We start from the raw sequence: 13,754 nt of genomic DNA on the forward strand, positions 1-13,754 counted from the left end.
CTGGGCCAGCGTTTTAAGAACAAGGAGTATCTTGTATTGCTGCCCCAGAAAGTTCATGTATTGTCTCTGTGGACTGGAAACAAACAATAGTTTGAGCATGAAGGTCTTAGTCAGGTGACTCGGGTCTATTTGAGCTATTTTTATGGACCAGTGTTTTAACACATGGCTGAAACATCAACAGATACCTGAGTCACACTGTATGCATCCCAAATGGCACCCTATTTCCTATGTAGTGCACTACTTTTGACCAAGGCCCATTGGGCTGTGGTCAAAAGTAGTGTACTGTATAGGGAATAGGGTGCCAGTTGGAGCACTTCCTGTGATTTAGGTTCTGTCTGAGGATCCCTATAGAGGGACTAAACCTAAGAATCATGCTCAACAATGTTATTAGGATTTTAAGCACTGACAACTGAAGTTAAGTGTTTGTTTTTTTAAACTTGTGTGTGACCTCTGGCAGTGCTGCTATACTCTTAGTCAAGAGTTCAAAGTTGCATCCTTTCTTGTACTTTTTATTCCAAAAAAAAACTAAACGGAACAGATGGTCCAACTCATATTACTCCAAGTGCTATATTTATACAGTGCACGAATGACTGAAGTGCTAGAGCAATGTCAAGTTGTTGTGTAAGCAAGAGTTTGGCTATTTTTGTGCGTCAAGCCACCTTCATTTCTTGGATTTCCGTTGTTGTGTATCCTAATATTTCCCTTTCTCCTTTTGCAGTTCTGGAGAGGTTTGAGACAGTTCCCAGATCAGCGTTCTCGCTAGCAGCAGAAGACTATGTTGTCCTCAGCTCAGAGACATCAGACATGGCCATGGAGAACCAACTCAGGACGTGTGTGTCAGGTGAGGTCACTGTGAAAAGTTGATAAAAAAAATAAAATAATAGCCTTTCCATAATAGAAGGATGTGTCACAAATGTCGCCTGATTCCCTGTATAGTGTACTACTTTTTACTACAGGCCTATGGACCCTGGTCAAAGGTCGTACACTAGACAGGGAATCGGGTGCTATTTCGGACGCACTAAAAGTGTTTATATACCAAAACCACTAGTGTAAAACATTGGTGATGTTTGTGTCAATCCCCAGCTTGTGCCCAGGTCCAGGCTTGCCTTTACATTGTCCTTTACCCAGAAGAAGGACAAACTCGCTGTGAACTCTACAGCACCGACGCTGCTAACATCCAGTGTGAAACCTCTGAGGAAGTATGGACGTCCACAATCTGTCTTTGTCTCCCTCTACGCTACGGGCTCGTCACAAATGGCACCCTATTTCTTATATAGTGCGCTAGAAAGGGTGTAGGGTACCATTTGGGAAACAACCTATGCTATGTTATTCTGTTCTATACGGTGCTTTCATCAGGCATCACCCACACTGCTGGCTCTGGACAACTGATTCACACAACAGGAGATAGAAGAGGTTCCAGGGTCATTAGGGTTCATCTAATCAAATGAGGAACATGACTATAATCTCTTAGAAATGTTGTTATTGTATTATAGTAAATAATTAATTCCAGAACAAATCAACAACGAAATTGACATAATAGGTTTGATGTGTGGCGGCAGGTAGCTTAGTGGTTAAGAGCGCAGTGCCAGTAACCGAAAGGTCACTGGTTCTAATCCCCGAGCCGACTAGGTGAATAATCTGTCGATGTGCCCTTAAGCAAGGCACTTAACCCTAATTGCTCCTGTAAGTCGCTCTGGATAAGAGCGTCTGCTAAATGACTAAAAATGTAAAAATGTAAAATGTGTTCTAAACTGTTAGCTGTAACTGAAGTTGCAACTGCCGTTTCCATTTGATGTGTTATAACTTTTTCAAGTGTCCCTTTCCTTGTGATTCCCAGACCAAAGGGTTCCTGGGAAATCCAGGTGCTGATATGTTCCAGAGCCTGAGCTGTTCTCTGAAGGTGAACGGGGCTGACAGACAGAACGTCACGGTCATCAGGAAGAAAGGTTCAGTATGAGCTTACTGTCCTCTTATAAAGTGACCACTGAAATCCACAACGTCCATCCACTTCTTTGTGCTCCCCTCTCTTATCAGTCCATGACGTCCTCTCTCTAACCCCCTCAATAGAATAAGGAATTCATCTACTGTACAATCAGACATGAATCTATTTGTTTTTTTCCTGCTTCAAATGCGGCTGCTCTTACGGTCTATTTCTCTACCAAACCATGAGAATCAGCCTCCCTCTGTGTCATAGGTCATGAATTCACCACTAAGGCCCAGAAGACCTTTGAAAGGCTGAGTTTCCGTAAGGCCAGTTCTGGTGTGTACCGTACCATGGTGTTCGCAGCTGAAGGAACCACTCTGACCGACGTCCATCGTTTCTGTCAGGACGAGTGTACCCGGAACACCTGCTGTGATGGCTTCATCCTCAACCAGAACGTTCTCAATGGAGGTAAAATGCTCTAGCCTGAATGCCAAATCCTTGTCATGCCAAGACATCAATGGAGTGGACCAGAGCACAAACTGACCAAGCTAAAAAGGCTATGCCATATGTGAAGACAGCATCCAGAACCACGTTGTGTAATGCTGCTTAGTGAGGAAGCTTATAATATGCCATTTAGCAGACGCTTTTATCCAAAACGACTTACAGTCATGTGTTGCATACATTTTTACGTATGGGTGGTCCAGGGGATCGAACCCACTACCCTGGCGTTACAAGCGCCATGCTCTACCAATTGAGCTACAGAGGACCACCACTTATAGATGCACTTATTGATTCTTAGCCAATTTCCAATAGATTGGATATTTAAGCAATAAGGCCCGAGGGGGTGTGGTATATGGCCAATATACCACGGCTAAGGGCTGTTCTTAGGGACGATGCAACGTGGAGTGCCTGGACACAGCCCTTAGCCGTGGTATATTGGCCATATATTACAAACCCCTGAGGTGCCTTATTGCTATTATAAAATGGTTACCAACGTAATTAGAGCAGTAAAAATACATGTTTTGTCATACCCGTGGTATATGGTCTGATATACCACAGCTCTCTATCTCCTCTCTCTCTCTCTCTCTCTCTCTCTCTCTCTCTCTCTCTCTGTCTCTCTACCTCTCTCTCTCTCTCTCTTTTCATCCAGGTACCATTATGTGTGGTCTGCTGAGCTACCCAGACATGTTGCTATGCAGTGAGGCAGACTGGGACGTGTCTGGCCTGGCCAAGGCTAACAGAATCTGTGGGGCTGGAGTCACCTACAATAAACTGCAGAAACAGTTCCTCTTTAACTTTGGAGGACAAGACTTCACCATCAGTAAGGATATCTACCTAGACTATTACCGTAATATTTAAGGACAGTTTCCCAGACACAGATTAAACCAAGTCCTGGACTTAAAAGGAAGCTCAATGAAGAATCTCCATTGGAGGAAAGACTAGGCAGGAAACCGGCCTGTACAGTATAGGATGAATAGATCATCTTACTATACTCTATGTGGTTATGAAGTGTTACTCTACTCTGTAACTATGTGGTTATGAAGTGTTACTCTACTCTGTAACTATGTGGTTATGAAGTGTTACTCTACTCTGTAACTATGTGGTTATGAAGTGTTACTCTACTCTGTAACTATGTGGTTATGAAGTGTTACTCTACTCTGTAACTATGTGGTTATGAAGTGTTACTCTACTCTGTAACTATGTGGTTATGAAGTGTTACTCTACTCTGTAACTATGTGGTTATGAAGTGTTACTCTACTCTGTAACTATGTGGTTATGAAGTGATTTAATGGTCGGTATGTTTCTCTTACAGCCGATACAGCTCTGCCAACATCAAGCAAGAACAACACTGACTACCAGGCCACCGTTATTGGGTTCCAAGGCATTTACCTCTGGAATGGTATTATACATTCTATTCCTTATACAGATGTATTATTATTATTATTATTATTATAGATGTATAAAACAATGTACAGTACCAGTCAAACATGTGGACACACCTACTCATTCAAGGGTTTTTCTTTATTTTTACAATTTTCTACTGTGAAATAACACATATGGAATCATGTAGTAACCAAAATAGTTTTAAACAAATCAAAATATATTTTATATTTGAGATTCTTCAAAGTAGCCCCCCTTTGCCTTGATGACAGCTTGGCATTTTCTTAACCAGCTTCATGAGGAATGCTTTTCCAACAGTCTTGAAGGAGTTCCCACATATGCTGAGCACTTGTTTGCTGCTTTTCCTTCACTCTGCGGTTCAACTCATCCCAAACCATCTCAATTGGGTTGAGGTCGGGGGATTGTGGAGGCCAGGTCATCTGATGCAGCACTCCATCACTCTCCTTCTTGGTCAAATAGCCCTTACACAGCCTGGAGGTGTGTTTTGGGTCATTGTCCTGTTGAAAAACAAATGATAGTCCCACTAAGCGCAAACCAGATGGGATGGCGTATCGCTGCAGAACGCTGTGGTAGCCATGCTGGTTAAGTGTGCCTTGAATTCTAAATAAATCACTGACAGTGTCACCAGCAAAGCACCCCACACCATCACACCTCCTCCTCCATGCTTCACAGTGGGAACCACACATACAGAGATAATCCGTTCACGTACTGTCTCACAAAGACACGGCGGTTGGAACCAGAAATCTCAAATTTGGATTCATCAGACAAAAGGACAGATTTCCACCGGTCTAATGTCCATTGCTCGTGTTTCTTGGCCCAAGCAAGTCTCTTCTTATTATTGGTGTCCTTTAGTAGTGGTTTCTTTGCAGCAATTCAACCATGAATGCATGATTCACGCAGTCTCCTCTGAACAGTTGATGTTGAGATGTGTCTATTACTTGAACTCTGAAGCATTTATTTGGGCTGCAATCTGAGGTGCAGTTAATTGCAGATTTCTGAGGCTGGTAATTCCACAAATTAACTTTTAAGAAGGCACACCTGTTAATTGAAATGCATTTCAGGTGACTACCTCATGAAGCTGGTTGAAAGAATGCCAAGAGTGTGCAAAGCTGTCATCAAGTCAAAGGGTGGCTACTTTGAAGAATCTCAAATATAAAATATATTTTGATTTGTTTAACACTTTTTTGGTTACTACATGATTCCATATGTGTTATTTCATAGTTTTGATGTCTTCACTATTATTCTACAATGTAGAAAATAGTAAAAAAATAAAGAAAAACCCTTGAATGAGTAGGTGTGTCCAAACTTTTGACCGGTACTGTACTTCTGAATAAACATTACTGGATTGTCTTGTTATCCTTCTCACATGCTAAAATGATCCATATTTCAGAGTCTGACATGACCACTCGTTCCAAGACCTCCCCAGCCTGTAGCAGTGTCCTCCCACAACAAGCCCCCAAAGTCCTTCTGTCAGGTTAGTTTAGCCTTCTTATCTCTACTAGAATTAGGGACAAAACCTAAACTAACTTTCTGTCACATCACATAGATGCAGTGAAGGAGACGTTTGTGTCCCTGGACAGCAGTGCTGTTGTTGTGGACTCTGAACGGGACATCCCCAGCCTGCAATACTGGATCTTCAAACATCAGTTCTCTGCACAGGAGGCTCAGCTGTGGTGTCTGAAACGTAGGATATATCAGCTTCATGTCTTGCCTGTTCCAAAAGCTGTTGAATTTCATACACTGAACATCGTAGTCGTTTTCCCACTACTATCATATGGCCTTAATCTTTAGCAGGTCTATAATGTGAGTATCATGTGTTTGCGCTGTGTGTTTCAGGCTGTGAGGAGGAGGAGCTGTGTCACGTGGCTGATGTGAGAGATGAGAGCTCAGTGTACTTTACCTGCACACTGTACCCAGACACCCAGGTGTGTGGGGCCTACGACAAACCCCTGAGACAGGCCTGCAGCCCTGTGCTCCCCCAGCAACCCCACACTGCTCACACCAAGAAGGGTGAGTCCTTATAACTCCAGCAAGCCCACACCTCACACACCAAGGACGGTGAGTCCACAGAGATCCTATTAAAGTTCTGTATGTCATTCTATGGATGAGTATTTATACTGTAGATATGGGTTAAGGGAGGTTAGCCGAAGTACCCTGAAAGCAAATGAATGGTTAATTTAAGAGGCTTCTATTTAAAACATTTAGAGAAATTACTCACTGTCACTTTACTCAGTTAGAAAAACAGCTACGGACTTGATATTACTACACAGGTTATTATCAATCCAAAACTATTATCGATCGTCTGAACATGAAGCCCAACCGTTACTAGTGTTGTCCTCGCGTCCTTCCCCTCTACTTTATAATGACTGTTGAAGTTGGAATCCCAGCAGCCTCGCTGTTTGTGATTCTAGGCTTGTTTTGGTCTTGTTGTTCCTAGCAACAGGTCAACAGGCTGTATATCAGAAGTTAGGACGACTGCCACTGCTAGGCTCTGGGTGGGTCCCAAATGGCACCCCATTTCCTATATAGTGTACTACTTTTGACCAGATCCCTATGGGGCCTAATCAAAAGTAGTGCACTATAAAGGGAATAGGGTTCCATTTGAGACAGGCTCTGTCTCTTAGAAGAGGGAACAGAGAGGATGTTGTTAGATCGGGGAGATCACGCCTTTGATAGAGAGAGAAAAAAGTCCTTATTTAGGTTGCGACCCAAATGGCACCCTATTCCCTATATATAATGCACTACTTTTGACCTGGGCTCATATGGCTCTCATTAACAGTACTGCATTATGTACGGAATAGATTGTCATTTGGGACACAGACTTACACTTGAGCAGCTCTGCGGTTGAGAAAGTAGACCTGTGAGTAATGATGGTAGCGTGATCCTGCTCGGGCTCAGACGACAGCAGGCTGCCTTTCCAAGGTTACACAAACCAGGGTGTCCATTTAGTTGCTGTTGAAAGTGAACCGCTCTTCTCTGTTGAGGTTACTGTCTCTTGCTGTTATCTCTCAGCTTGTGTGAATTGGCAAGTTTACAAAATACGGTTTTTAAGGTTTCCTGTCTGTGTTTATGTGCATAATGCATACCACCAACAGAGTAGCACCGACTTCTTCAGAATTCTCTGTATGTTTAGTATGTTGTGCCGTAAGTGAGTCATCTGTGTCAGATGCTGTGATTCAAATGGCACCCTATTCCCTATGTAGTGCACTACTTTGGACCAGAGCCGTATGGCCATTTGGGAACATCCGATGGTCCTACTGGTGGCCACAGCTAACCTGAGTGCACCGTTAAGTTAAATACAGCTCTCTGGAGAACATGTTAAATACAGCTCTCTGGAGAACATGTTAAATACAGCTCTCTGGAGAACATGTTAAATACAGCTCTCTGGAGAACATGTTAAATACAGTTCCCTGGAGAACATGTTAAATACAGCTCTCTGGAGAACAAGTTAAATACAGCTCTCTGGAGAGCATGTTAAATACAGCTCTCTGGAGAACATGTTAAATACAGTTCCCTGGAGAACATGTTAAATACAGCTCTCTGGAGAACATGTTAAATACAGCTCTCTGGAGAACATGTTAAATACAGTTCCCTGGAGAACATGTTAAATACAGCTCTCTGGAGAACAAGTTAAATACAGCTCTCTGGAGAGCATGTTAAATACAGCTCTCTGGAGAACATGTTAAATAAAGCTCTCTGGAGAGCATCTGCTTTCTCTCATTTCTCTCTCTCCCTCCCTCTCTTCCCCTCTCTTCCTCTCCCTCCCCCTCCCCCTCTCTCCCTCCCCCTCTCTCCCTTCCACTCCCTCTCTCTCCCTTCCTCCCCATCTCTCCTTTTCCCTCCCCCTCTCTCTCCCTCCCTCCCCATCTCTCCTTTTCCCTCCCCCTCTCTCTCTGCTGTCAGACTATTCATTTGCCCATAACCCAGAGCTCTTGTCATTCTGATCTTAACAGCAGCAGTGAAACAGAATTATCCCTGTTGTGGATCAATACAAGCCGTATGATTTTCCACTGGGTTGCATATCTTTCTTAATGGTGCTTTGTGCATCTGTTGTATTGAAAACAGCTAGCTAACTCAATAATACCTTCACCTTAATAGAAGTTGTTTAATATGCTTGCTGAGGTGTACGGCAGGTGGAGGTTTCCCCATAAACATGACTCTGTGGAACCAATGACTGTCTGGGGAGATCATTATAAAGAACCCTTTGATATCTGCAGGGGAGCATACCCACTGCAACATCAGTACTGGAAGAGGAACATTATTACACACACACACACACACACACACACACACACTCTCTCTCTCTCTCTCTCTCTCTCTCTCTTCCCTTACGGCCCAAAACAATTGAGGTTCCTTTATTTCTCCCTTGTTAACTCCAGCAGCAGATGTGCCACTAGCTGATTGGCTAAAAGGCCGATCAGATAAATTGCCAACGCCTACGGCCCCAAAGGCTTCCAGGAAGTGAGTGTAGATGAACATGCTTTGTTTGCAATGATCAGAAAGTTCTTCTTCCAATTCATATTATTGGGGATAGTCGTTTGCATAAATGTGTCTCGTCTCATCTATCAGTACAATAACATGTACAGACATATTCGGTTATGACAGCTGCATGTCATCTCTGCTGCTCTTAAAGATCGCTGCAGCTCTGAATACAGACAGATTATGTTATGACAGCTGCATGTCATCTCTGCTGCTCTTAAAGATGTCTGCAGCTCTGAATACAGACAGTTGTAATATACACACTACAGGAGGCTGCTCATAATAATGGCCGAAACGGCGCAAATGGAATGGCATCAGACACCTGGAAACCATTTTTGATGTATTTGATACCATTCCACCCATTCCACTCCAGACATTACCATGAGCCCGTCCTCCCCAATTAAGGTGCCACCAACCTCCTGTGATACACACATGTCCGCGAGCCTAAACAGGGGCTATCCCAGGACATATCCTCTTTACTCCTGACCTCTATCTGCACATGCTTTATGACTTCTCTACAGGTCTGTCTGTCTATCATAGAGCTTCTCTACAGGTCTGTCTGTCTATCATAGAGCTTCTCTACAGGTCTGTCTGTCTGTCATAGCGCTTTTCTACAGGTCTGTCTGTATCATAGAGCTTCTCTACAGGTCTGTCTGTCTATCATAGAGCTTCTCTACAGGTCTGTCTGTCTATCATAGAGCTTCTCTACAGGTCTGTCTGTATCGTCATAGAGCTCTAGCCACTCTGACAGTAGAACATGATGTAACACTGCTGCTGTCCTTCCACTGCCCAGTAACTAACTCTACCCAGACTGACACAGTGGATCACACTCCACACTCCACATTCCACACTCCACACTCCACACTCCACACTCCACACTCCACACTCCACACTCCAGTCCAGAGCATTAATCCTGTCCAGTGTCATTTTTTTCCCTCCAAGACAACTTTGAAAACATTTCCAAGTCTAAACACAAGCAGTGAAGAGACGAACAGATGCTTGAGAGACTGGTGACTACATCCAGGAATAACAATGTCTTCTTTTTCTAAGCCTTGGTAGATTTATTTTGTATCTCCGTAATGAGATGATGAATCACCTCTGACAGGAGTCTAGACTTACCCCATCACTAGAGCCAGAGAGGGGAGGGGGAGGAGAGGTGGGGATAATGCATAATGATATAATAATACTCTCACTTCTCTCTCACTCTGAGGTGAGTCTGCCGCCGGTGTACTGGAGTCATTTATAGGTGCAGACCAGATGGAAAATGAAAGAAAATTTGGTTTACATTTTAGTCATTTAGCAGACGCTCTTATCCAGAGCGACTTACAGGAGCAAACAGATTTTTCACCTAGTCTCGGGGATTAGAACCAGCGACCTTTCGGTTACTGGCACAACGCTCTTAACCACTAAGCTACCTGCCGTTTGAGGGAAATGATTTGCTACCTGTCACATGTAGTCTCTTAGCCATGTCAGTGAAGACTTTATTACATTTACGTCATTTAGCAGACGCTCTTATCCAGAGCGACTTACAGTTAGTGAATACATATATTTTTTTTATACTGGCCCCCCGTGGGAATCGAACCCACAACCCTGGCGTTGCAAACGCCATGCTCTATCAACTGAGCTACATCCCTGCCGGCCATTCCCTCCCCTACCCTGGACGACTTGTGCGCCGCCCATGAGTCTCCCGGTCGCGGCCGGCTGCGACAGAGCCTGGATTCGAACCAGGATCTCTAGTGGCACAGTTAGCACTGCGATGCAGTGCCTTAGACCACTGCGCCACTCAGGAGTCATCAAGTCAAGTCAAGATCAGGAGTTTATCAAGTCAAGATCACATAATATTAGCACAAGTGCCCCCAACTCATCCCGTTTAACAGCGACCTGTTGTCTGACATGTTGTACGTATAGAAAATGCCCATCGGACCAAAATGCTCGGCCTTATGGTAATGAGTCAGAAACATATTGTCCAAAACTGTGCTTCCCTCTCTATAAAATTATCTTCCAAGCAGACAGCTAGCTACGTCTCTCCTCGATTTGCTCATACGTGTAAGTGTCATTAAACCCTAATTTCCTCTCATTAAAGGGTTCTGGGCTGTTGACATCTGAAGTGTTCAGACAGGAACAGGGCTCTCTCTGGTACGTCCTGTACTACAAGGTCACAGCCAGATTCACTCAGACCCAGTAACCCTGGCCAGCGTACTGTTCTGTAGCCCAGTCATAATGAATCATACTGGTAAGGTAAACATTGATCTCAGTCAGGCAAAGGGTACGATGTTGTTCTTTCTGTTGGTGGAAGGTGCCATGTTGCGGGATGAGATCACTGGTAGGTGCTTGGTCTGTATGTCATAGTGTGGTGCTGAAGTGGTTGTTAAACTTATCCCACTACCATTTTATAATACATTAGCCTCTAAAACTAGTTCAACTTATCTCCATTAAAACAGCTGAAGCAAGCACACACATGTTCTCTCCAGATAAATGACATGTTCTATTATTTCAGCAGCTTATTTGTGGTGTTCTGTCTGTCTGATGTGTTTTAACAGTTGAACTGACTGGAAGTGTGGAGAGTTTCTACAGCCGTGTTCCCTTTAAGAAGATGGTGTCTTATTCCGTCCGTAGCCGTGTCAACCTGAGTGCCAAGCCTATCACTGAGGGGTAAGAGGCCTTAGGGCAGTGTTACCTGGGTCCCACTGGTTCTGCGGGTAAGAAGCCTTAGGGCAGTGTTACCTGGGTCCCACTGGTTCTGGGGGTAAGAGGCCTTAGGGCAGTGTTACCTGGGTCCCATTGGTTCTGCGGGTAAGAAGCCTTAGGGCAGTGTTACCTGGGTCCCACTGGTTCTGGGGGTAAGAGGCCTTAGGGCAGTGTTACCTGGGTCCCATTGGTTCTGGGGGTAAGAAGACTTAGGGCAGTGTTACCTGGGTCCCACTGGTTCTGGGGGTAACAAGCCATAGGTCAGTGTTACCTGGGTCCCATTGGTTCTGGGGGTAACAAGCCATAGGTCAGTGTTACCTGGGTCCCACTGGTTCTGGGGGTAACAAGCCATAGGTCAGTGTTACCTGGGTCCCACTGGTTCTGCTCTCAGTACCACCACCACCCCCAATAAAATATATTTCACAGAAATCTTCTTCAGGAATTTATTTTTTTACTGCATGAGTAGTAGGATAATGACATTAATGTCTTTATCAATTCCTGTTTTGATTCCCTCCCCCCCCCAAAAAAAAAACAGTGTGTTTGCTTTGTGTTTGTAACAGGTTCCGTGAATGTGAGCGGAGATGTGACGAAGACCCGTGTTGCCGTGGAATCGGATACGTCAGGGACACCCAGTCACCTGGTCAGTTTTTATTTCAGTCAAGATATTCACTGAGATGTTTTTACATTGCTGACAAATGCTCAGAAATTCGAAGTTCAAGGGGCAAGAGAGAAGAGGGAAACAATCAAAGGAGACACAAATATTTACTCTGAAGTGTGTGTGTGTGTGTGTGTGTGTGTGTGTGTGTGTGTGTGTGTGTGTGTGCTCTCTCCATCCAGGATCAGACATTCTCTGCCTGACTCTGAACAGCTTTGGCATCCAGACGTGTGGTGAAGGTGAGAGGACAACCTGGAGAGTTCAGGACTGCACCCCCTCCAAAGTGGAAACCGGGGTGTATCCGCTCGGCTGGTACGAGAAACCAGGTGTGTATATATCTGAGGATAAGTAGGTACAGGGTGGCTCTCAAATGGCACCCTATTCCCTATGGGCCCTGTTCAAAAGTAGTGCACTACAGGGGGAATAGTTTGGAACTCAACCACATTTAGGGTAGCTTACTCAGTGAGTAGGCATGAAACACATCTTGAAGAACATCTGGCCAACATCTTCAGTTGTCTCTTACCTTTAATGTTTGATGTCTTAATGTTACTTTTACTTCTGGAAATAGTGACTGCACCTTTGTCCTGGTTACAATCTGTGTGTCCCGAATGGCACCTTCTCTGTATAGTGCACTACTTTTGACCAGAGCCCGTTGGGGGAGTAGTGTGCCCTTTGAGACACTGCTCGCTGATTTAAGCAGATAAATGTGTTATAATGCTTCAGCTGTTGATCTCATTTTGTGGTTTCTATTTTGTCACCTGGTAAGGATTGCAGAGACTAGAAATTGTCCTTACCTTTTTTGAGAAATTCTTAGACTCTGTGGTAATTATTTGTGTTCTTAAGAGTCTGTTTATAGCCAACACATTTGTTTCTGTTTTAAATGGCACCCTGTCTCTATTTCGTCCACTAGGGTGCCATTTGAGGCAGGACCGTGATAAATATTTACTGCAGTTGGTGTTGCAGAGCCACATGATCTAGCAGACACATTTACTGGCCAAGTTGTTTTCTTATCATTTAAGGAATTGATTACGTAATGAGTCAAATGTTTCCGTTGTTCCCCCTTCCCCTCAGTGAATCAGTGGACTAAATCTCCACGATTGTGCCCCCGTTTCGAACTACGTGTTCCTTCAAAGAATGGTAAGAGTGCAGTTACTAAACTGAAGAGCAGCTACTAACCTGAAGAATATTTCACCTCAGGAATTTAGATCAAATGTACTAATACATCACACTGTTAGTTTGATACGTCAGCTACAATTGAACAGACAAGTGTGTTTATTCCTGCTGGAGTCCTTCTGTAACTGTCTGAATAGAACACGTCAGCCTTTCTGTCTTTGGATGTGTCCCAAATGGCACCCTATTCCCTATATAGTGCGCTACTTTTGACCAGGGCCCATGTGTCTCTTTTAAAAGAAATAGTGCATTATGGGGAATGGGGTGCTATTTGGGCGACAACCCATTTCACATTTGTGTGTGTTCAAAGGGAACCCCCCCCCCCCCCCCCCCCTCCCATCAATGAGACAAACTAACATGGTTATTTTGTGAGCTTTCATTGTGCTGACGTGCTTAAATGTTTACAAGCCACAGTGTTTTTCCACTTAGCCTTTAGTTAGACACACTTCCTCCATAGCTCCCAGTAGCTATAAACCTGGCCATTAGACAGAGGAGAGGCTGTCTCCAAACTGCTCCAGTACAGGCTTTCAACTGCTCTCATTAGTATCTAGTACACAAGATAGTGTTGTAATTGAATGTTTAGAGAGCTCTGTCATTTTGGCATTAAAAATACATTTCAATGGCTGCATCGCTAATATGGCACCCTTTTCCTTATGTGGGACACTACTTCTGAACAGAGCACTATGGGCCCTGGTCAAAAGTAGTGCACTAAATAGGGAATAGGGTGCTGTTTGAGACGCAGGCAGTGTGTTAAATGCATCCCCTGCTGATGAAGATGTGTGTGTCTCTGCCAGTGAGTTTGAGTGAGTGGAGACTCCTTGATGCGTCCTCTACTCTGGTGGATCCATCGGTCTCCACGTTTGACATTATTCACATCAGTAAAGACATCGCTGAGGACCTGGACAGGACCAGAGACTGGTGTCTGTCTGGTGAGAA

General features: G+C 44.2%; 1 protein-coding gene across 1 annotated transcript in view; it reads left to right on the forward strand.

Moving 5' to 3' along the window:
- The window catches only part of LOC311139275 (thyroglobulin-like), a gene marked incomplete at both ends in the record, with an annotated part of 54,650 nt that overhangs the window by 14,396 nt on the left and 26,500 nt on the right, over positions 1–13,754 (forward strand). The window contains 13 exons of the mRNA XM_084174162.1: positions 719–841; positions 1,084–1,199; positions 1,838–1,946; positions 2,195–2,392; positions 3,075–3,272; positions 3,738–3,824; positions 5,373–5,510; positions 5,663–5,836; positions 10,846–10,957; positions 11,554–11,633; positions 11,831–11,974; positions 12,720–12,785; positions 13,613–13,747. Coding sequence (XP_084030288.1) covers positions 719–841; positions 1,084–1,199; positions 1,838–1,946; positions 2,195–2,392; positions 3,075–3,272; positions 3,738–3,824; positions 5,373–5,510; positions 5,663–5,836; positions 10,846–10,957; positions 11,554–11,633; positions 11,831–11,974; positions 12,720–12,785; positions 13,613–13,747 — 1,680 coding nt within the window. The remainder of the gene's footprint in view (positions 1–718; positions 842–1,083; positions 1,200–1,837; positions 1,947–2,194; positions 2,393–3,074; positions 3,273–3,737; positions 3,825–5,372; positions 5,511–5,662; positions 5,837–10,845; positions 10,958–11,553; positions 11,634–11,830; positions 11,975–12,719; positions 12,786–13,612; positions 13,748–13,754) is intronic.

The sequence above is a fragment of the Coregonus lavaretus genome (genome assembly GCF_964263955.1).
Source record: "Coregonus lavaretus genome assembly, chromosome: 13".
Lineage (NCBI taxonomy): Eukaryota > Metazoa > Chordata > Actinopteri > Salmoniformes > Salmonidae > Coregonus > Coregonus lavaretus.